At 48.0% G+C, this 24342-nt stretch overlaps 1 protein-coding gene across 2 annotated transcripts in view; it reads right to left on the bottom strand.

Annotated features, from left to right (window-relative positions):
• LOC127046266 (alpha-2-macroglobulin-like) overlaps nucleotides 1-24342 on the bottom strand; it is a 61418-nt gene that overhangs the window by 26295 nt on the left and 10781 nt on the right. For both annotated transcript variants that reach the window (XM_050943080.1, XM_050943089.1), the window contains exons 5-24: nucleotides 23175-23195; nucleotides 21866-22034; nucleotides 19511-19595; nucleotides 18084-18207; nucleotides 16570-16684; nucleotides 16281-16390; nucleotides 15655-15816; nucleotides 15078-15305; nucleotides 14632-14695; nucleotides 13516-13658; nucleotides 12855-13004; nucleotides 12208-12378; nucleotides 11204-11321; nucleotides 7548-7683; nucleotides 6666-6894; nucleotides 4643-4769; nucleotides 3904-4025; nucleotides 1359-1410; nucleotides 672-755; nucleotides 13-189 (exon numbers count right to left, since the gene is read on the bottom strand). In XM_050943080.1, coding sequence (XP_050799037.1) covers nucleotides 13-189; nucleotides 672-755; nucleotides 1359-1410; nucleotides 3904-4025; nucleotides 4643-4769; nucleotides 6666-6894; nucleotides 7548-7683; nucleotides 11204-11321; nucleotides 12208-12378; nucleotides 12855-13004; nucleotides 13516-13658; nucleotides 14632-14695; nucleotides 15078-15305; nucleotides 15655-15816; nucleotides 16281-16390; nucleotides 16570-16684; nucleotides 18084-18207; nucleotides 19511-19595; nucleotides 21866-22034; nucleotides 23175-23195 — 2587 coding nt within the window. The remainder of the gene's footprint in view (nucleotides 1-12; nucleotides 190-671; nucleotides 756-1358; nucleotides 1411-3903; nucleotides 4026-4642; nucleotides 4770-6665; nucleotides 6895-7547; nucleotides 7684-11203; nucleotides 11322-12207; nucleotides 12379-12854; nucleotides 13005-13515; nucleotides 13659-14631; nucleotides 14696-15077; nucleotides 15306-15654; nucleotides 15817-16280; nucleotides 16391-16569; nucleotides 16685-18083; nucleotides 18208-19510; nucleotides 19596-21865; nucleotides 22035-23174; nucleotides 23196-24342) is intronic.

The following is a 24342-nucleotide window of genomic DNA, read 5'->3' as shown; positions in this document are numbered from 1 at the left end:
GTCCCTCCTCACCGCTGACTAAGTATCCAATAGCCTTGGATTTGGTCTCCTCGCTCAGCTGCCCTGTCTTATTCAGATAGTCCAGGACGTAGATGTTGGGGGCAAACAGGACGATGTTCTGCTCCCCACATCCAAAGGGCATCTGGAGAAGCTGCTGCAGGTTCTGCATGGCTGTGCCCAGGATATCGCCTGGGGATGGAGACACAGGGAGTCAGTGTTGTACAAAGCTGACTCGTTGAGGCAGAGTGCACCGCAGAGCAAGGATGTTAGTGTGAGACATCCATAACAGGCTTGTGAGATCACAGGCAATAGGAGGGAAAGAGAGACACACACAACACAGAGAAAGGAGGAAACAGAGAATTATTCTCTGAGAGAGAAGGGACACATGAAAGGCAAAGTGAAGGGCATGTTGCTGGAAGGACAGATGAGAGCACTAGGCTGGATGAATAGCTAGAGACGTGGGCCCAGAGGCAGAGGTGTGGGGAAGGAGAGAGAAAAAGAGGTGAAGTGCTAGCTAGTGACTACAGCAGTGGGCAGCTGGGAGATAAATGGAGGGGCTGTGATGGGTGCACAACGGGGTGAGGAGTGGAACGGGTGAAAAGACCACTAATGTCAGGAAGGGGGAGGGAACGGCAGCAGCACCCACAGCCGAGCTCTTCGGGCTCACTTACCCAGCACTGAGAAATAGGCTCTGGCTGATCCCTGCACCACGTTCTCTGGGAGCTTCAGGGACATTGGCTGTGGTGCTGTCTTTCCTGGGGAAAAGTGACATAGATGGGATTGTAGTAAAATCCCGCCTGTGTAACAATGACCAGGACCCAGCACAGGAGCTAGGACACTATCCCTGCTGCTGTCTTTCCCCTGGCACTGCACAGGGGCTCCCTGCCTTAAGCAGCTCCATTCCTTCATAGCTTTATAGTGAACCCCCACCCATCCGCAACTCCCCTCTCAGGTTCAGATCCCCCTCCCCCCCACCCAGCCCTCCACATGGAGCAAGGTGTTACCACCTGGTGAGACAAGTGAACTGCAGTCTCCAGCTCTTTCTCTGGTACCTTCCCGTTTGTAATTTCACTCCATGGAATCAGAGAGTGAGAGAAGGGGAAAGCCCCATTAAATCCCATCTAGCCCATCCCCACAGGACCCAGGCCAGGAATGTTCCCTAAGACCTAGGCTTCCAGCCCTTCCCTTGGGGGCCATTCCAGCCCTTCAGTGTTAGGAAACATTTCCTCGTTATCCAGCTGGAGGTGTCCCACTTTCTCATTTCCATATTACTGCTTCCAGTTAGCGCTTCCCCTCGGACACCCGGGGTTTCCAACCTTCCCTTTGCAGAGGACGGTCAGGAGGGGTGAGGCTCTTACCAGCTGCACAGAGCAGGAAGTTGTAGGTCGTTCCCTTCTCAAGTCCTTCAGGCTTCGGGTTGGGGAGGAAAAGGGAAGGGGAAGGAAAATGAGAGAGGTGAGAACCTGCAGAGACACTGAGCACCTGGTGGCAGAAACATCTGGCCAGGGGTGATGGGGAGAGATGAGGAGAAGGGAAAACGCTGGGGGAAAGAAAGAAAGAAAGAAAGAAAGAAAGAAAGAAAGAAAGAAAGAAAGAAAGGAAGAGCAGAGCATGAATCAGGGAAAGAGGGAGACTTGCAAATTCTCATATAATAATAAATCTGATGAAGTCAGCAGATAATGGTTGGAAATTGGCTACTAACAAGTTATCGCCTCCTCACTCCCAAGGGGAGGATATTGCAGTGCTCTACCATGGGTGATTAGTTGCTGGTAGCACACTGTAAAATCTGGACTTTCCTTGTTACACAGAGAGAACTTCCAGCTTTACACCATGTGCTGGTGCTGATAATATGCCGTGATGCTAATGAAGTGATGTAGGGGTTCGATCCTGCCAAGTGTTTATCTTTAAGCCTGTTTGAGGTCAATGGGACAACTCATGTGCCTGAACTAAAGCAAGCTTTGCTGGGTCAGGCCCAAAGCGCTCAGTGTCCTGAAATGACATATTGTAATGACTGCAGGGCCACCACCTAGAAATTCACCATTACGCACTGTGGCCAATTAGTCCTGTAGGGCTACAGTAGGGAGAGAACTCAGCTCCTCCTGCTCCAAAGGCCCAGACCCCCATGGCTTGAGCTAAAGAAGAAGCCGTGTTATTTATTGAAATGACCAGAACAATTCTGACTAAAACTCAGGAACTAAACGTTGTGAAAACAGAGGGTTTAGTCAAATCAATTTTTGGTTTTGGAACACACCCCTCCCCTGCAAATTTTTATGCTGAGAATAGTCGGTTTCCCTCCCTTTTTATAACTGTTATCCAACATTTGCCAGATGGAAACCAGTAGCCAAGCATGAAAAGGGGCTTTCCCTCACTTTCTCACACTTTTAAAAAACCTTTCCCTCTCTTTCTTCAGTTGGAAAAAGTAAAAAGTTTTAAAAAGTGTGTGTGTATGGCAGGGGGGAGGGGGAGAATCTAAAAGTTGACACCCCCCCACCCCACAACAACATTTAAGGTTAATATGAATGCTTTTTGTTTTGTTTCAAAATGTCTTTTCAAAATTAATGTCAGTGACAAACCTGCTGTTGAGTTTAATTTTGAACATTTCACAGGGAATCCAAATGCAGTGATCAAAGATGTTTTAAAGATTCTTTCTTCTGGTGGAAAATTCACTGGGGAAAAAATCCTGTTTTCCAACCAGCTCTAATTCTTTGCTAGCCTAGCACACACAGATGATCATTTCTGATTCCATCAGGTAAAGGGCAGTGGTGCACTAGTCAGTTCTTTAAAATTACAGGGCAAGACCAGTACACCCTCTACATCCCATAAAGTTGCCACTAGGCTCCTATTATTTTAAATCCAATTTTCACCTCCCTCATAATTCTGAGAAAAATAATCTCTGTGTTTCCAGAACTGTCAGATCAGCCCAAGATGAAGTTGGACATTTCCACTAATGTGATGGAAGCAAAGTGAATATTTTTCAGCTGAAGAGGTTTAGAAATAATTTATTTTTAATTTTTTTGTGAAAAGTTTCACAGTTCTTTGGGTCCCTATATGTTGAAAAAGGAGCCAAGTTATAATTCAAATTTCACTTGGCACATAGGAGAACTTTAAAGCAAAAGCAAAACACATTTACTGTAACATGACAGAATCATAGAAATGTAGGGATAGAAGGGACCTTGAGAGACCATCTAATCCATCCCGCTCAGAACATGGTACAGCCAAGTACACCTAGAGTATCCTGGACAGGTGTTTGTCCAAACTGTTCTTAAACCTGCAATCATGGGGAATCTGCAGCCTTCCCAGGTAACCTGGGCCAGTGTTTACCTACCCTTACAGTTAGAAAGTTATTCCTGGTATCACACCTAAATCTCTCTTGCTGCAGTCTAAGCCAATTACTTCTTGTTTTACCCTTGCTGGACGTGGAGAACAACTGACCACCATTCCCTTTATAGCACATATTTGAAGACTGTTATCTTGTTCTCCCCTCAGCCATCTCTTTACTAGACTAAACATGCACAATTCTTTCAACCTTTCCTCATATGTCAGGTTTTCTAAACCTCTTATCATTTTTGTTGCTCTCCTTGGACTCTCCTTTGGTTTCTGTCCCAAAAGACATGGCTGTGACAAACTTATCACCTTTGCTTATTATTTCAGTCATGTGGTGTAACAAGATACCAGTATTCTTCTGTAAGAAGTTATGCAGTATTACAGCTTATATTGGCTAATATAGTAACTTATCGCTGCTTCTCTTTACAGCATTAGAGAACATGTTATTGCTGAGATCATATTAAGTCATTATGGCTTCCCTATAAACCAAGAAGACCTGCAGCGTTATATCAGTTGTCACAACACAGCAGTAAGTTATCATGGCTTCTCTATACCACAGGGACTAAACAGCCCACCTACCTCCACTAACAGCTGTTTGATCACCGTGTCCTTCCGCCCTTTGTCCGGGGTCTCCACTACCTCATTCCCACAGGGCAGTTCTGTCTTCAGGGCTTCAGCACTCACTGAGAAATTCACATTACCTGAAACAAAAAAGGATAAGTGTTCTGCCAGGCACTGCAGTTACAGGGGTGCCAGTGTCATTTGCATGGTGTTCTGCTTTGATTACATGGAAACATCTCTAAAGAGGGCAGAGTGCAAGTCACATATAGGTTAGCACTTTAGCACAGCTCTGCAGCAGCCTTAGTTCCAACCCCTCGGCTCCAATGGCTACATCAAATTGGGCTGGGCAAGATGGAGAGGAGGAGAGTGCAGGGGCAGGTCTTCAATTCTGCCGCCCAGACCCCTGCATGGTGTCAGAGCTATCATCCTCCTTTTCCAGAAATTTCAGACCCAACCAGTCTGTCAGTCCAGGTATTTATATGGCCCACATCACAGTAGCCAGATGGGGAAACTGAGGCACAGGTACACTAACTTGCCCAAGAGCTGGACACTGAGTCCAGGTCTCCTGAGTCCAGTCCAGTGCCTCAGCCACAGGCCAGCCTTCCTCCTTTCACAGCAGAACAGTCCCTTCCAGAGAGGATGGAGCCATCCAGTATCTGATCCAGAAATTTTGGAGACACTTGGTCCCTCACACAGACGTTTTAGAGCCATCCATTGGTCCCTGATCCTGAGATTCTGCAGTGGCCAGGTCTCTTACCCAGAGATTTTGGGGTCACAGCCCAAGACACTGTTTTCCATCCGTTCACACAGAGACAATAAGATTCTTCTTCCTTCTCCACAGGGGTAGCCCGGAAATCATCAGATGAAGCCAGTGAGATGCTGACCTGTCAATTGTACAGAAAGGTGCCATCAGGCAGAGAGAGAGAGGGGTTCAAAAGGTTTGGGGGTAAATGGAGATGAGACAATGCAGGGGAGGAGAGGGGGCACGGAGTTTGGGAGCCACAGGGATTTGGTGGGGCAGGGATTGAGGTGGGGAAACCTGAGAGGTACTGTGGTTTAGGGAGGTGCAGGAGACTGAGGAGGGGCAGAGAGTTGAGTGCATGACTCTGAAGAAACACGTGATTGCAGGGCCTGAGAGACTCGGGACCAGTTGTGGGAATAAAGACAAAGTGGTGACCCCAAATTTACCACCTTGGTATGAGTCTGAGCCTCTGGTGTCTTGTTAGGGGAGGAGGTGAAGTGCTGGCTGTGGGAAGTGGGGGGCTATCTGGCAGTAGCTGAAAGAGAACAGAATTGGGGACCATCAGTGAGTGCAGTGAAGGGAAGGAAAGGGATGGGGAAGCAGATGAGAGGGCCTTCAGGGCCCTTAACACTGTAAAGCTTGTTCCTGCTTCACTTTATCTAGAATGAAACCTATTTAAATAAAAGCTGAGAGAAAAGTCACCATAACTTTGCATGGACCCCCTTCCTGAGTCCCCTCCAGTCCCTTGTGCTGGAGCAGGAATATACTGCAGGTTAGGAGGGCTAAAGAGTCAGTGCTGTTTCCATGGATGCAACAGGCCAGCGAGTTTCCCAGAGCCTGTAGTGCAGCTGGGGGTGTTGTGCAGCATGAGGCCAAAGGCCAAGCACATGTGTCTATTCCAGGAAGCCTGAAGTTTCCACTAGAGCAGTGGTTCCCAAACTGTGGTTCGTGAACCCCTGGGGGTTCATGAACGGTTATAGAGAGTTCTCAGGAAAAAATTCCTAATGGTGGACAGAGCTGTCCCTAGAGACCTCGGGCAGCGCGGGGCCAGCAGCCCGAAGCTCCTGAACTTCCAAGATCTAAGCAGACCAAAGCAAACATATCTATCACATTGAGTAGATTTAAACTTCAAGACTCCTTATAAGAAATGGAAAGGGAGGTGGATTATTTTTGCTGTTTTTAAAATTAAATAGGCAGCTAGTATTGTTCTTCATAATAATTTAAAAAACAAGTTTAAGCTTGGTTGTAATGTGTGTTGTTTGCCTGGACTGCTCAAGACCTGAATGCTTCTGTAAGAGAAACAATTTGAGTTGGCTTCTTAAATACCTTCATGCTGTTTTACATCTGATATTCCTTGATGAAACATAGGAGCCTTGTCTTATAATAGCCTTATTCAAAGTAACACAAGCTATGAAAGTGAGATCTTGGAAGGGTGTTGCCATTTTAATAATGTAATAATACTGTAATAATTAATAATAAATAGTGTGTAATAAGCATGTCATAAAAACAAATTTTATATTTCCAAGATCACTGCTTTTATCATTTAAATTCAGGTAAAGGAGGAAATCCCTGGAAATATTCACTTTTAGGAGGGGGTTCGTGAGACTTGATATTTTAGTGAAAAGGGTTCACAGGTTGTTAAAGTTTGGGAACCACTGCACTAGAGTAAGGGGTGATGCACAGTGTTTGGTCACCCCAGGTACCTTGCTTTCCATGGGGTCATGAGATAGGCACAGGAGGTTGAAGGCCAGGTGCCCTCAGTCACACAGGAAGTTGGTCTCAGGTATATCTGCAGCTCGCAAACCTTTGTCAGCCAAACAGATTCTTTCTTTCCTAATGCCCACTCTGTACCCCAATGGTAACATACACCTAGGAGCCAACCAGATTCCTCCTTTCCATCACCCATTTCTTTCCACTGTAATAAGACACTTTCCTAGGGGCCAATCAGCTGCCTCCCCTGGATGGGAAGCCATGTTGCAACTGGCCCATGTGGTCTCTTCCCTGGCCCCTGCTGAGCAAAGCTGTGAGTGTCTCTTACCTTGATGCAGCGGGTCAGGTAGCTGAAGACAGTGGCCTTTAGTGTGAAGGTCTCGCCGCGCACCACAGAGTAGGGCAGAGTGAGTTCCACGAAGAAGGGCTGGAAGGCTCTGAGGGACACGGTCGGGGACAGGCCAAAGCCAGTGTCACTTGAAGTGCAGAACGCGTTGGCTTTCCATTCTGTGATGGTGTCGGGGATGGTCACGGCCAAATCAGCACTTCCGACAGACCTGGTGACAAAGCAAGAACAAGGAAACAGGAGGAGCTTTCCTAGCTTTGGGAGAAACAACTGTGTCCCTCACAGCATCCTGAATTAACACCCCCTCACTTTGTAACTGCAGTGTCCCTTGGGAGCACTGGGGGTGTGCATGCTGGTTGGCTATTGTAGGCTCACCGCAGAGCACTTCCTCCCATCCCATCCTACATCCAGTCTGCAGAAGAATCATCCAAGTAAGAAGACTGGGGATGGGGTTCCATGGTGAACAATAGAAAATCCCTCAGACACACAGCTATAGAAAAGGATGAAATGCATAGCTAATAGCAACTTCTGCACCAGAGCTGGGACCAAAAAGAAATTACATCTCCCTCTAACACACACACACATTTAACAGGGGACTGTTCATTGTGATCCACACAATTAATTGTCTCCCAGTTACTGTGAGACGGAGGAGTGGATGTGGTGTATTAGTAGAACTAGTTACTTCCTGCCTTTCCTCTATCTGCCTATCCATCCCTCATACTTGTGTCTCTCTAGGCTATCTACAAAAGGTACTCCATCTATCACAGAAGGATATAAGCACATCTCATGGGTGTCTGAGCAACTTCTTCTGAGTGTCTGTGTAACCCAGTTGACCACGACTCACATCCCACAATTATCACTTACTTCACTGGAACTAAATCCCAAATCCACGTCTCAGGGAAATACTTCCGGACAGTCTCCAATGGGCCATGATCGATGATGTGAGGCACATGATCGATTGCATCCAAACTGAGTGCATACATCGGCGCAGACATACGTTCTTTTTTAGACATTAGGGGTGCAGGGTGTGGCGAGAGGAGAGAGAACATAATATGTTAGACCTTATTCTAAACCATGGCACTTTGTTTCCAGTTAGTGATAGGCCTGATCCTAAACCCAAGATCTAATAACCCTTCCTCACAAACTTCAGCCATGTTCAGACGCAAACTTAGACCTGTCCCTGCTTTCAATCCAATACCAAATTCTACAGGCCACTTCCCTCAGATCCCACTGAGGAATACACTAAGAAACTACAGCATCTACTCAGGACACTCCCTACACTAACACCAGAAGAAATCAACACACCCCTAGAGCCCCGACCAGGGTTATTCTATCTACTTCCCAAGATCCACAAACCCGGAAATCCTGGATGCCCCATCATCTCGGGCATTGGCACTCTCACTGAAGGACTGTCTGGATATATGGACTCTCTACTCAGACCCTATGCCACCAGCACTCCCAGCTATCTCCGTGACACCACTGATTTCCTGAGGAAACTACAATGCATTGGTCACCTCCCAGAAAACACCATCCTAGCCACCATGGATGTAGAGGCTCTCTACAAAAACATCCCACACACAGATGGAATACAAGCTGTCAGGAACACTATCCCTGATGATGCCACAGCACAACTGGCTGCTGAGCTCTGTGCCTTTATACTTACACTCAACTATTTCAAATTTGATGACAATATATATCTCCAGATCAGTGGCACTGCTATGGGAACCCGCATGGCCCCACAATATGCCAATATCTTTATGGCCGACCTGGAACAACGCTTCCTCAGCTCTCGTCCACTCACGCCCCTTCTCTACCTATGCTACATTGATGACATCTTCATCATCTGGACCCATGGGAAGGAGACTCTGGAAAAATTCCACCACAGTTTCAACAGCTTCCACCCCACCATCAACCTCAGCCTGGACCAATCTACATGGGAGGTCCACTTTCTTGACACCATGGTGCAAATAAGTGATGGTCACATTAACACCACCCTATATCGAAAACCTACCGACCGCTATGCCTACCTTTATGCCTCCAGCTTCCATCCCGGACACATCACACGATCCATTGTCTACAGCCACGCACTGAGGTACAACCGCATCTGCTCTAACCCCTCAGACAGAGACCAACACCTACAAAATCTCCACCAAGCATTCTCAAAACTACAATACCCGCACAAGGAAATAAGGAAACAGATCAACAGAGCCAGACATGTACCCAGAAGCCTCCTACTGCAAGACAAACCCAAGAAAGAAACCAACAGGACTCCACTGGCCATCACATACAGCCCCCAGCTAAAACCCCTCCAACGCATCATCAAGGATCTACAACCCATCCTGGACAATGATCCCACACTTTCACAGGCCTTGGGTGGCAGGCCAGTCCTTGCCCACAGACAACCTGCCAACCTGAAACATATTCTCACCAGTAACTGCACACCGCACCATAATAACTTTAGCTCAGGAACCAATCCATGAACAAACCTCGATGCCAACTCTGCCCACATATCTACACCAGCGACATCATCACAGGACCTAACCAGATCAGCCATACCATCACTGGTTCATTCACCTGCACATCCACCAATGTAATATATGCCATCATATGCCAGCAATGCCCCTCTGCTAGGTACATCGGCCAAACTGGACAGTCTCTATGGAAAAGGATAAATGGACACAAATCAGACATTAGGAATGGCAATATACAAAAACCTGTAGGAGAGCACTTCAACCTCCCTGGCCACACTATAGCAGACCTTAAGGTGGCCATCTGCAGCAAAAAAACTTCAGGACCAGACTTCAAAGAGAAACTGCTGAGCTTCAGTTCATCTGCAAATTTGACACCATCAGCTCAGGATTGAACAAAGACTGTGAATGGCTTACCAACTACAAAACCAGTTTCTCCTCTCTTGGTTTTCACACCTCAACTGCTAGAACAGGGCCTCATCCTCCCTGATTGAACTGACCTCGTTATCTCTAGCTTGCTTGCTAGCATATATACACCTGCCCCTGGAAATTTCCACTACATGCATCTGAGGAAGTGGGTATTCACCCACGAAAGCTCATGCTCCAAAACGTTTGTTAGTCTATAAGGTGCCACAGGATTCTTTGCTGCTTTTACAGATCCAGACTAATACGGCTACACCTCTGATGCTTTCAATCAGTCATTCTCTTCCGCATGCCACTCCAAGAGTCATCATCTTTTTAGAACCTTTTTCAAAGCCATTGAAAAAAACATCTCTATTGCTCTACTGTGATCTCAAACTGTTTGCTTTCTAAAGACTTCTGCACTCCTTACAGGGGTGGGATGGATGGATGGACATATTTATTCCTCCACCTCCAATCCCAGAGTGCATGGGAAGCCCAGAAGTAATGACTGTGTTGAAGCAACCCTGAGAGATCCACTTCAATATGGAATTAGCCTGTGGAACTCACTACCCCAAGATATTATAGATGCAGTAGCTGAGTCAGGTTCACGGGGGAAAAAATGTATTTGTATATGACTAAGAGTAGCAGCAACACTAGTGACATCAGCTAGGATTCACATGATCAGGGATATCAGTCATTGTATATCAGGATACAAGTTGATAAGAAGCCGTAGGCCAGGAAGAAATTTGCCCCACAGTACTGCACAGTGAGGGGTATTACCAAGGTTTTCCACCTTACTCTGAAGCAGCCACCATTGGCCACTGTCTGAAGAGAGATCCTGCACTAAAAAGACGACAGTGCTGATCCAATATGGTCAGGAGGCAGGAGACTGCCATATATAGACCAGTAGTCTGATGTTCTACAGTAGGAATAGGGACATTGGATTACGGGGTCAGTAATCTGATCTGGTTACTCTTCATTTCCACTAGCTGAGAGTATAATTAACACTAATATTTAGTCATCCAATCTCAGAGTTCTTCACAAGACTAAGTATAATTAGTTCCCTTTTACAGATAGGACTATTAAGGCACAAAGAAGTGAAATGATTCATCCAAGTTCAAGTTGATGGGAGACCTGAGAATGGAGTACACATTTCCTGATTCCCAATCCTAAACTTTCCCCCTGGATTCACACTCCCTCCTCATTGAAGCTGGTTCTCTTTCTGTTTAGTTTTTTCTCTAGCACTTGCTGGAAGGTGAAAACCTGGAAGTGGAAATTGTCCTGTCCCAGGCTGAGACAGCTGCAACCAAAATCAGCAAGATTTAGCAGCCATTTTGTGCCAGTGCAGCAAATCTACATTAGTGGGTGCAAGGTGCTACTGCATCAGTGTAGTTACAACAGTGCATATTTCCTTAGCTGGTGAAAGGTTAGCAAGCAGGTGGAGCAAACAGGTAGGTGAGCGAGCAGGTGGAAATGGACCAGATTCCTATTTCAGGACTGACGTTAGTGAATTTCAGCCAGCACAGCTGAGAACAGAGTCTGGTCCAGTTGGTCTAGTTTCCGTGCAGAGGAGAGGGTGAAAGGGAGGGGAGCAGGAAACGCACCTAACAGGGGGATATAAGTGGGGTAAAACAAAGCAGGCTCTTTTACCGCCAATACCAGCTGCCACAGGTACATATGGTCCAGGTCCAGGTACACGGTACATTTTCTCCATGCAGAGTCTGGGTTTATGGACCTTCATGCTGGTGAAGACCTTTAAACCCATCTCCTGTAAAAAGATAACCCAGACAGCCATGTGGTAAAGTAAACCATATGTCGGGAGATAAATGTGCCGTCTGGTCTGGATCGGGATGTGACGGACTTATCACAGAGCAGGGATGGGTCACTGCAAGAGCAGATACTAAGGCCTGAGAAGTCAATGCCAGTGTGGCTGGCGGGAAGCCAAGGGAGAGGTCTATGTCAGTGAAAGGTGCCAGACCAGCAGCTGGAGTGTGTCCTCAGAGCAGGTTCATCAGAGGCACGAACAGTGCAAGCTTCCACCATGCACTCAGCACCTGCCAGCTTGCCCTGCCTTGGAGGGAGTTCAGGCTCTCTGGCCCAGTCCATCCCCTGCTTCTCTGCTGAGACGCCTAACAGTCATTGTCAGGTGTGCTGGGGTTTGGGTGATTTGAGAGCGAGTCCCACTGGGAACAAACCTGAGATCCCGCAGGACACCAAACCTTCACCAGGTGGGGCTGGGTAATTACCCTCGATGCTGGCTCAGAGCAACACTCCGCACATGTGTGCATGTGTGTGCGTGTGGGTGTCTAGATAAAATTGAGACTGGTACTTCAGAGACCTACGTAAACCGGATAGAGAGCATGTGAGACAGGATCTCTTTGACAAAATGGCTGCAGAGGCTGAGTTGCCCATTTCTGGGCTCTATTTCTTTGCCCCAGCTGTTAGGACGTCTCCTTGTCATGTTTAAATTAATGATGGGGAAAGAGGCATTCAGTTCCCAAACCTACGGTGTTCCCATCTGGGGTTTTCTGGCCCTGCTTAAGTTATTACTTTGAATCTTCTGGCTAACAAGCATCCAGCTCAGACAGCATCCAGTGAGGAAATCTTCTGAACTAACAGTGATTTCACACACTAAAGGGAGATGTGGCACTCACCTTGAGAACATTGTAGGCGTCCCCTTCACCGTCAGGAGAAACAGGTCCATAGATGAATCCATTTAAAATGATGTTGTTGAGTTTCACACAAGGGTTATTGTCTTCTTCCTCCAAATGGTGCTCTCGGTAATTATAACCCCTGATCTCCTTCACGGGGAGCAAATCATACACCTGAGGGTATGACACGTCTTGATGTCAGTGACCACAGGCCCAATATTAATAAACCAGCATGTGCCACCTTAGTGATCACAACTTTAAACTAACACACCCATACGTGCAATCCCAGTGACCCTACAATAACAAACCCTACAGTAACAGAGCAGAATGTCTGACTCCAGGGCTCAGCACTGACTTTTCCATAATAACCGAGTATGTGCTGACCAGTGCTCACCAGTGGCCCTCCAGTAATAAATCAGTATGTGTGGTTGTGTCCTCACAAGCGGCCCCAGAACTATAAACCACTGGGTGCAGCAATAGTTTTCATGAGGGCGCTACATAGATCAAGCAGCTGGCGCAGTCCCTGTGCTGATGAGGGACCCTACAATAACACACACTGCTCTGCCCTAGCTCACACGAGTGATTATTGGCACTTCCCAGACAAGACCGGCTCTTGTGTCTGTTGATCACCGGGCCAGGCTGGCACTTACAGAGCTGGGCGAGAGCTCGGCTTCAGGCTTCATGAGAAGGACGCTCTTGTCCACAGCACGGACGGCGCACAGGGAGCCCGGGGAGGCTCCGACCCGGAGGTGAGTGTCGGAGGCGGGGAGGCCCTCGGCCGGTGAGAAATTCAAGTTGACCTGCAACCCCAGAAAAGGAGTTAGAGGAGCTACTTCTCCAGATACCTTCACACACTGTCCTGCAGCACAACTCAGTCCTGGAACAAACACACACAGCTCTGCCAATGCCCCTCAGCCCTGCCCTGCAGCCCCCCCTGCTATTCCAATGCTGGGCTCCCCACACAACCCTGCCAGTGCTCCTCAGTCCTGCCCTGCAGCCCCCTGCTATTCCAGTGCTGGGCTCCGCACACCGCTCTGCCAATGCCCCTCAGTCCTGGCCAATGCATTTCAACCATGACCAGCAGCGCCCTGATACGTCAGTTCTGCTTCCACCCTCCATAATTCTGCCTATGCAAATAACTCCTGATGCGCATTCATCTCTCATATTCAATTGCTGATCCATGGTCAGTGCTCCATGGGCTCATGGAGCCACTGAACATTTCCTGAGTCTTCCCTGAAATTTGCTGTTCCAGGTTCCACAGGTGAGCCATTGTCCATGGGTGAATGAGAGTTATAGAAACAGGATGCTCACCTTATTGGCAAAGCAGTTTTTAATCCTGAAATCTTCGGAACTGGCGATAACTTCTCCACTGGGTAAAGTAGTGTATACGAGTACCCGGGCCAGGGGGGCGATATCAGGCCCCACGGGCAGCCTCAGCTCAAATACCTGGATAACTGGCAAACAGAGAGGGGGGGTGACTAAGCTGTAGAGAATCAGCTCCAGGGCCACACATTTCCCTAGGCTCCCTCATTATGGCTGCAATATCAGCCACCCTGAAAAATTCGCTATCCAAGAGTAAGAGTTTTGGTGCATAGTTGAGGTCTTTGACTCTTACTGCAGACACCCGGTGTGGGATATTCAGGTGAGATGGGTTTGATGGATCTCAGCATGTCCCCTAAATCCATATCAGCTAGAGTCTAGCACTGTCCTCCATCAGTGCAGGATGCCCCTGCCCATGCAATAATGAAGGCGAGGCAAGAAGTGCATGTTGAACAGCGGCTCTGTGCGGACGGTTGTGTGCACAGGGCTGCAGAGGGGGTGGGATTCCACACTCCTGTTCCTCAAGGTGGAGTTTGCCCAGCCAGCCTGAATCAGTCAAACTGGGACTCCCTTGAGACTGCCATTAATGAAATGAAATCGGTCAGAGGAACTGTGTGCGTGTCAAAGGGAGAGAGAGACCATGACTAGTGAGACAAGAAGGAAAGAGAGAAAGCGAAGAGGATAGAAGGGTGCTGTTCTCGGCACCTCCTTCAGACACAGCAGCTCAGCCTCCCAGGATATACAGGGAAAGGGTTGGGGAGAGCTCACAATGAGAATGAGCTGAAATTTTTCAGGTGATTCTTTGTTGTTGAAAAATGTAGACTCAGATCAACCAAAACATTTCACAGATTTGTGTGAAATTCACCAAATGGTTTTTGTCAGAAAAAAAATCAGCAGCAAAGCAGGTCTTGTTTTGACATTTCCTAAATGAAAGGTTCTGTTTTTCAATTCAAAACAACTCATTTACAATTTCCCTTCAATTCTATTTTGAAAAGATTAAAGCAGCTCAAAAGTGAAATGGTTCAGTCACCCCCAAACAATTGTTTTTTGAGGTTTCTGGTTCGGCCAGCGAACCAGGAAATCAGTTATTCACACAGCTCTACTCACGTTCTCCATCCCCCACGGGATGCACCTCAGTGCCTGCCCTCACGATGCCTCCCTTGGCCATCACCTGCCAGGAAGAAGAAACTCTCCTGTTACAGGGGTCCTGGTGAGAGATGGGGGATGCTCATGGGGGAATGCTGGGGGTGGGGGGTGCCTATACAGATGCCTTTCTGTGGGGAAGGAGCAGAAAATCCCGCAGAGCCAAACAGAGTCCCAGACCCAGACTGGAGTTTACTGGGACCTCGACCAAGTCAGAAATTCTCTCTCCCTGCAGAAACCATCCACTGGCTGTCCAGTTCTGCATTTCCTTCATTGGCTTTTACATGTAATTGTCAAAGTCAAGTGAACCTGGCCTCGGGGCAGTTTGGTGGCCTGGGACATATATGGGTGTCTGGCCTCCAGTGCTGTGTCATGTATACGGAGGTAGAGGTCACTAGGTCCGGGCTTACCACATAGTAAAAGACGATTTCCTTCTGCTCCCTCACGGCCTCTGGCTTCAGGATGTAGTGCATCCAGACCATCTCATTGGAGCCGCAGTGTAAAGTGTGAGACACAGGCTCGATTTTGAGAAAGCTCTTACTCGGGGAGTAAAAGCGTGTTGCTGTGTGAGCGGCTTTACCATACACAGGGGTGACCCAGTCTGTGTCGTAACAGTTCAGTTCAGATTTATGGTTTGCCTGAGAAAGAAGAACGTTTTTACATCAAATCAAAAAGTAAGTAACAAGTCTACTAGCATTTCAGAAGGAAAAAGTGGGTAATTCTAAAAACGCGTTCTGGCAGATTTTTCAGTATACAGTGCATTGATGGAGAACCAGAGAGAGAGTGATAGAGTGCGTGCAAGACACAGAGAGCAAGGGGCAGACAGAGAGAGAGCAAGACAGAGAAGAGGAGACTGAAATTCCCAGCCAACAAACTCTTTGTTTTATCTTCCGATGGGCAGAGAGATAAATAAACCCACGGACATCTCTTCTGGAGCTCAGTCAGTGACACCTCCCATCCTCTAGCTCCCTGGATTTAGCCACTAACATTGATTTGAATGGAGGTGTCTGTGAAGTTGACAGTGTCTATGGAAAACCAGACTCGGCCCTCTTCATTTGTTGTGTAGTTGTCTTCATATTTGTTTCCCCCTATGGAAATCCGGATTGTTTCATTCGCCATTGGAGCATCGGTCCCATCCACCAGCTTCACCTAAAGGTACAAATCCAATCTCTGTTGCTTATACGAGGCAGGGAGAGCAGTCCCCACAGTCCTCATGGCCCTTTGCCCACATTACTCCCCTGATACAGCTCCAGAGGGTGTTTCTTACAGAGCCGACCAAGGGCCAGATGTGTATGAACATGCTGGGTGAGTCTGAATCACCTGAGGAGGTGGCACGTCCTCACAGAGTGTGTGATTGGGAACATGGGAAGGACTGTGCCAGCTCACAGCAATGGACCTTCTCCTCTGTATCCTGTCTCTGACAGCACCAGGGGGTCAGAGGAAGGTGCGGCAAATCCCACCAATGGCAAGGATAGCACAGCATGTGTAGAGGCAGAGGGAGATGGCTCCTGTGATCCTCCCACATTTTCCCTTTTCCATTTGCAAGTTCTCATTCTCCACAGACAAGCACACTGCATGTCAGATAATTTCCTGGGCTCTCAGAGGTTCCCTACCTGCCCAGAGAAGGGCATCCCTGGTTTGTAATGAGAGTCCACCTGCTCGAAGCTGATTTTGCTCATGGTGTCTGTGATCTCACTGGAGCCTGTCCCAGTTAACTCCACCCCTGCAAGAAAACATGGCAAAGGGGGCTTGAACTAATGCACTGACCTGCAACATCTCCACATGCTCCAGTCCTGCCCCCCACATTGTCTAGCTCTGCCAGTGCCCTTCAGTGCTGGTTTGCAACACCCACTGCTATTGCAGTGCAGCCCCACAGCTCCATCAGGGCAGCATGATGCATACCTGTACCCTCTTCTGTGATCTTGCCTTGCACTTCAATTTTCATCTTATAACCCTTTCGCTTGAGCTGGAATATTTTAGTCTTCACCACATTGGAGACACAGCCTCGAACGTCCGCCTGAGCCAGAGACCAAAGAGGAAATTACCATGGAAATCCCTGTACAATTCAGGTCTGTGTGCAACAGGAACAGATACCTCAGCACCTGAGACATTTGCCCGCTGCTTGATTTGCTTTAATCCCATCCTCTTACTGGCTTCACCCAACCTGACTCCTTCTCTTCCCTTCTTCTTCACCAAACCAATCAAGGCATCTCTGGTCCCCAGTGACGTATCCAACATGCTGCCCTCTGTGATGCATTTCATCACCAGTTCTCCAGGTTACACACCTGGTTCCCTGACTGTTCAAATCAGATCCCCTAGATCTGCAACTTCCCATCAGTGTGATAAATCCAATTGTCTTTTATCCATTCTTGGAATCCTCTCTCTTTCTCCATGCACATTCTCTCTCTTCCTCCTTCTCTCTTTCCTTCTCTCTCTTTCTTCTCCTCCAACAATCTCTGTCTAACCTATTTCTATTTTCTCTCTTACTTTCTTCTCCTTCATATTCTCCCTCTCTCTCTTTATTGCTCTACCCCATTCTCTCTACCTCCTTGCCCTGTCTCTCTCTTTCTTCTTCCTCCCGAGTTTTCTCTCTCTTCCAGATCCTACAGTTCCCTCTTGCTTTCTCCTCTGCTCTGCTCTGCTCCTCTTCCCATCTCAATCCCGTTCACTGATACAAAAACCTCTTAAGGTCTTCTTTTTCCCAGCTAGGGACGAAATGCACATTTGGGGGTGAATCCAGATCTGACTGATGTAAATGGGAGTTTTGCCATTGATTTCAATGGGGCCAGGATTTCACCCGAGGGGTTTTTCTTCATAATTTATATCCCCCAGCCCTGGCTTCACCTCCTTCTAACCAATACCTCCCTCCTGTGAGACAGAGCCCAGCCCAAAACACAGAATCCCAGCTGAGGTCTAACAATCCCCTTTGACAGACACAGATCACCTCTGAAGGGTATGCTTGTGTTCATTTTGGATAAAATGTGGTTTGCAGGGTGCTTATGCATAGGGAAGCATGCTGTGCCTCACCACCCTAGGAACATTCTAGAGAAGGTGGAGGGGGGGAAGCTCAGCATGTGGAATGGAGAACTATGAGCATGTGATAAACAAATCCATTTATGGAAAGGTCAGATCTGATTGGTTAGAGGTTTGTGTCATATAACTTGTTATGTAAGTGCCATGTGCTATAAAATAGCAAGGGGAGGGCCTCCTGGCTGGAGGGACCCTGCCTGATTTTTGGTACCTGAGACTCTCCCTTTGTGCACTTTGAATAAAGCCTTGTTGAATCACATCTAACTGAATCGCATCAAATCGAAGTCTCTTGATTCTGCCCAGCATCTTACTCATTGGGAACCACAAAATCTCAACACTCTCCTCAAGACGTCACCTCCTGCCTATGGGATGGGCCTTGGACTCACCTGTCTGGTGAATTCCTCACACACAGCCTCGGCCTCTCTTCCATAGCAGCGTGACCTGGACTGGGAGAATCTCCGACACACATGGACATTGACCAGGCCAGGGACAGGGGTCCCATAGGTGTATCTGTAACCACAGAGGTGTTAAAGAGACACAAGGTGCTTAGACGGGGAGACAGAGTCAGACAGAAGAGGCCTTTTGGGGCCCTTTATACCATTGCCCCTGAGGACTCTGTTGCTGGTTTCCTAATATCTATTCTCTGGAGCTTGGTCTAGTCCTGTTTTCCAATGACTCAAGTGACAGGGTTCCAGGCATTTCCCGAGGGATATTATTCCATTACCCAGCAGGCCTGCCCCATTAGGAAATGTTGCCTGATATTCCAGCTCTTCTGCTCCTTAATCAGTTGAGTTTCCCTTCTCCCAGCTCCCTCCCATTTGGCCAAACCTTTCTGGTACGGACAAGCCGAGACCTGTAGACAATATTCCAGGTGCAGTCTCCTCAGAGCTGTGGGGCCCAGAGCTGAACACTGTCTTCCAGGTGGGGTCGCACTAACCAGGGGCAGCTCCAGGCACCAGCATGTCAAGCGTATGCCTGGGGCAGCAAGCCATGGGGGGTGCTTTGCCAGTCACCGCAAGGGCGGCAGGCAGGTTGCCTTCGGCGGCATGCCTACGGACGGTCTGCTGCTCCCACGGCTTTGGCGGACTTCCCGCAGGCGGGCCGCTGAATCCAGGGGACCGGAGACCTCCCGCAGGCAACCCCCCAAAGACAGCCTGCCTGCTGTGCTTGGGGAGGCAAAATACCTAGAGCCGCCCCGGCACTAACGCTGTATAGAGAAGGATTATCATCTCCCGTCACTGCTACACGACACCTCGGGAGCACTGTTTTCAGCTCCGGGCACCTCTTACCCAAAGGCCATTGACAAATTGGAGGGAGTTCAGAGAAGAGCAAGAAATATGAGCAGGGAGCTGGAGGGAGGGATTTATGCGGACGGAAGGAAGAGTTAAATCTGGAGAGTCTGGTTATGGGATGTCTAAGAAGGGACATAATTTCTGCCTATAAGTGTCTAAAGGAGGCATCACGAAGAGGGGCTAGGATTATTTAAGGAGGCACTTGGGGGTCTGATTAGGAAGGATGGAATGATGTTAAGAAAGGGGAAATTTGGGTTGAATAACGGAGAAAAACATTCTGAGAGGGAGCTATACAGAGCTGAGGTATCGTTTCCTGGGGCAGGGGGAGGAGCCCCATTTCTTGGGATATTTAAAGCTTGGGCTGGATGCAGACTAGACAGTAGGAACAATCCTGCCCAGGGCCCCTGGGGATGGAGAGAAAGTGACCCCAGGGACCTTCTCCAGCTCTGGTTTCTGGAGTAGCAGCAGGAAGGCAACGGTGGACGAGCACAAAGAACGGTGACTCAAACCCTGCGACTCACAGACCACAGATGGCCACTTTCAGCTCCTCGTCCTGGATGGTGATTTTCTTGGGCAGCTTCACCGACACCTCGTACTTGGGCAGCACTGAGTGGGAGAGATGGGCCAGAGTTGAGCAGAGTGGTGGGAACACATGTACTTCACTGTCACTTCCCCATTGAGTGACAGACACAGCCTCCCTCCCCCCATCCCCAACGCATGGTGCCAGATCCTCAGCTTGCTATAAATCACCACAGCTCCATGACTGTCAGTGCAGCTGTGCCAGCTTACACCAGCTGAGGATCTGGCCAGAGACTGTGGAATTGAAGAGAAAGACACCATAACCGCTGTCCCTCTCCCCTTTGCTCCCCTTGCCCAACCCCGACCTCCAGGCTGTCGTTGCTTTATAGGCACTATTCCAAACTATGCTACGCAAGTGATACCTAGTGAGGGTCCGACTCCCCAGTGCACCACCATCACTCACCAGATATAAAGGGCCACAATCACTGTGTGCTCTGGCTCCTGTGCTGCTCCAGTGAAGCAAAGCAGCCATAAGCCTGGTTACTTTGCATCTCTGGAGTGGTACAAAGCAGACAGACTGCACCAGTGAATCTGGCCACGAAAGTTCAGCCATTTTAAACTTATCCCTGCATGAAAAGAGTCAGATAAAAGCTGTTTCTTAACACACTAAAATTAAATATTGTTTCCTGCTGGCTGAGCTCACAGACTGCATTCGCCTCCTGGCTGGGCACTAGAATGTTAAGTTTCAGCCCCCAAAGTGAATTTTCTCAGAAGTTCTGAACTAACTGAATGAGGGGGTTATAATGGGAGAGAGAAACTGGCAGGATGGGAAGGGTGAGGGCGAGAGTGGAGAGCAAACTCAAGAAGAGCTGCTGTAGCTATAAGGCTCAGGCAAAAGCCAGCATGGCTGAGAGTGGCACACAAAGAGGCATCCCAAGGAAGGAGGCGACAGTCTGTCAAGATTCAGGTCACACTGGAGCACTGGAACCAGTGAGATCGGCCCAGCTGGAACACAGGTTGGTCACTGTGCCCCACTGCCATGCTAACAGGTGTTCGGAGCTCTGCGGGTTTGCCCTACAAGAGCACTGCTTTAAAGCCCTTCAGTTGTGACACCCTGTGGTACCCATCCCGCAGTTCCCAGCACAGACCCCGGAAGCAGTGGATTCTGGGAAGTTTCAGAATGCCCTGTCGGACAGCAGCAAGAGGACTAGTGGAGCCACTGTTACTAACCCGATCAGAATGAGCTGGTTCTTAGCCTTGCTGAGATCAAGCTCTTGGAATGCTTGTAAGTGGCTGGAGCACTTCTGAGGGTCAGTTCACAAGTGGTCGGAATGGGGCTGGAGTGGTTCATTTCCCTAGACTAGACAGAGCTGTAATTTCTCTCTCCTTGGGTGATTAGTGGTAACCACTATAATTATAGTTATTTGAGAATCTACCACTCCTACTGGCCTCATTTTCCTTTCCTGATGAATCTTCTGAACGTTTGTCCTTTGGGGCTGATGTTTTCCAGGCTTGGTCTCCAGCCAAAGTGTCTTTATTTATTTATTTTGAATGTTTGAAGATGTTCTGTATCAGAGGGGTAGCCGTGTTAGTCTGGATCTGTAAAAGCAGCAAAGAATCCTGTGGCACCTTATAGACTAACAGATGTTTTGGAGCATGAGCTTTCGTGGGTGAATACCCACTTCGTCAGATGCATGTCATCTGACGAAGTGGGTATTCATCTGACGAAGTGGGTATTCACCCACGAAAGCTCATGCTCCAAAACGTCTGTTAGTCTATAAGGTGCCACAGGATTCTTTGCTGCTTTTGAAGATGTTCTGGGTGCCAGGGGCCACAAGGACAAAGGAGTGAAGACCAGAGTGGGAGAAGGGGAGAAAGGAGAGGTGAGTTAAGCCAATTTCATTGGCTGAGCACAGGGGGAGCAAACTGTGCCACTGAAATGCAGCATTCACGTAGTTTGTTCTGCATCCGTATCATATACTGCACACAACTGGTAGGAAAGACCCTACACAAAAATAAAGCTGCATTGTACTGAGGCTGGAATCACAGCCCAAATCCAGTAGGCCCAAGGGATAGGCCTTTGTATTCACACCCAGATACTCCCTGGCTTACAGTGAACAGTGACCCTGACAGTTCAAGTGCTGAGGAGAAAGCTACACACCACTGGATGGGGGCTCAGATCCTGAACCCTTAAAAGCATCGAGTGTATTCCTGGCCCATTCCTCAGACAACTCTTCACTGAGCTACCCCCGCAGACAATCCTGAACTGGATTTTTGTGCCTGGAAAGGTTGAATCCCAGACGGTTGCTCCTGCTTCCAACGCCCCCCGCCCCAGAACGAGTGGGACCCTTCCTTACCATATTCCTCCACAGTAAAGGGGTGTTGAAGTTTGGTCCCCGACTCCTTCTGCACCACCACGTTGTAGGTGCCTTGGATGGGCTCGGAGGTGAGGGAGAAGGAGAGCTGGGTGAGACCCACGTTTAACTCCACCTCTCGCCACTGGTACACGCGGTTCTTCTGCGGGTCCTAGAGGTGAGGAGAGCACAAGGTCATAAGACAGGATGACTCTTAATCTTTCATTTACAGGCAGGGTGTCTACACAGCATGAGGCTGGAGAGCATGGCAGTTGCAGTCCAATGTTCAGCAGAGATACAGGATATATGCGATCATCTCCCTCTCCTATAGATGAGGTTAGCGCACCTGGCGGCCAGCTCTGTACTTTCCTAGTAGTCTGTAAGGATTAAGCAGTCAAGTCCTGCGCAATCAGCATGTGATTAAACAGCCAGATACCAGCACTGAATCTATTCCATTGTCTGCCCACCTGATCAACATGCCCACATCCGCATGGAGTGGGCAAGGAGGACGAGAGAGAGCCAGGCTAAAAGACCAAAGCACAGACGGCAGGATGCGATGAGTTTCTCTGTGCCTTGGAGCTTTAATGTTATATTTGCAGTTTGAGAACTGGCAACTGCTCTGGCTGAGGATTGAAATACTCAAGTTACCTCTGGGGCAGGTATGTGGAAGGCAATGGGCTATGGAAATGTTCATCTGGTCTTAAATATGCTGTTTGGGCTGCTATTCCTCTTCAGACAGCCAGTATATCTTTGACCAGTATAGCTTATGCCTGTACAGGAAGGGGAATGATCTGTGGCAATATAAGGCACCTCTATGCTGGTATAAACGTGCCCATGCTAGTGACTGCACCTGTATAACTACTTTGATCTAAAATCTGACCTCTGACTGACACTGTTAAACTGGAATGAAATCTGTGTGCGGACCAGGGCTCACCATCACAAAAGACCCTTTTCAGGTTCCTTTAAACAACCTAAAGAAGCAGAAAAGGCCACAGGCCCATTTTCCCCCTTTCCAGGTCATGTTCCAATGTTGTGCTGCAGCTTAGAACTGAAATCTCTGGGTGATCCAATGCTGAGATGCCAGAGACACAGCACCGAGGGTGAGTGGGGTGCATGCAGGACTCTATTTCCTGTTCACACAGGCTCACCCTTACGTCCTTGCTCTGAGCCCCCTAGTGACTACACTACCCATTCACAATGAACACCACACTACACCCTCCCTCTGCTGTGGAGCACAGGAGTCTGCCCATCCCTGAAACAGCCCTAGCTTTCTGCCAGCGGTTGTGAGAGTAAAAATCAATGGGCCACTTACCTTGATGAAGACCAATGGAAACTGTGGGGAAAACGGGGAGAAGCAGAGTTAGAAATACAGGTCAGACGTGCACTAGGCTCATTTATCCTGTTCAGGGGACTTCTGCGTCTCTCCTCCGCATTTCCCTCTGCCTCTTGCTCTCTGTTACTCAATGAGAAACTCCAGCAGAGTCTTCTAATGTTTTAGAGCCTGAACTGGTCAGTTTAACACAGCTGTGAAATTAAACACTTTGTTCTGCATTTAGAGGATTCAAGGTAAAAATTTCAAAACCACCCAAGTGACTTAGGAGCTGTCAAGGCTGATGCCCCACTCTGGCACTTCAAGTGCAGAAGGTGGGGGCCCACAAGGATTCTGAAAATTAATACTGGCCACTCCAGGCTTGTGTTAAACTACCAAGGTTATAACTTCTCTCTGACCTTGGATGGGTAGATGCTGCCACTGCCCAAGTGCAAAAAACCCCTTTGAACCCAGAAAGGCACACTTGGGAATTCCTCCCTGTGAAGTACTCTCAAGCCCTTTCACCCCCCTGCTGGGGAAAAGCTGAAAAAGAAAACAAAGGAAATCAGCTAAATAAATAATATATGCACAAACCTCTTAGGATACAAAAACCCAATCCTGTTCTTAAAAAAAGGTAAATTTTATTTAAAAACAAAAGGAAGAAAATACATCTGGAACATACGCTATTGCTAGATTTAAAAAAGAGCAAATTAATAATTAAGCATCAAGAATGGTTTTCTTAAGGTCCAGCTTAAAGGTTACAAGCAAAACAAAAACACCTAGGGTTAGAACATAAGCCATAAAGAAATAATAATTGCATCTTCCTAGACATTCCCTGATCTACCTACATATCTGGGGTTTCAGATAAGTAGTTTCGAGATATGATTTGATGATTTTTCATACCTGCTTTAAAGCTTTCACAGCATTGCTGCTCTGTGTCTCCTCTCTCCAGAGAACAAAAGACAGACAAAGGGAAAGTTTTTTCCCAATTTTAAAAAGTTCTAGCCTTTCCATTGGCTCTTCTGGCCAGATGTCCACTCTCTTCCTTTTACTGATGGTTTTTTCTAACCCTTTACAGGTAAAGCAAGTAGAGAACAGCTACTAACAGGGATTTTGTAGCTAACTGATTGGCTGGGGGTCCATAAAAGGAAGCTCCCCCACTCTTCATTTA

This window comes from Gopherus flavomarginatus, chromosome 1 (assembly GCF_025201925.1).
Source record: "Gopherus flavomarginatus isolate rGopFla2 chromosome 1, rGopFla2.mat.asm, whole genome shotgun sequence".
NCBI classification, from domain to species: Eukaryota; Metazoa; Chordata; order Testudines; family Testudinidae; genus Gopherus; species Gopherus flavomarginatus.
This window is presented reverse-complemented; position numbering and strand designations above follow the sequence as displayed.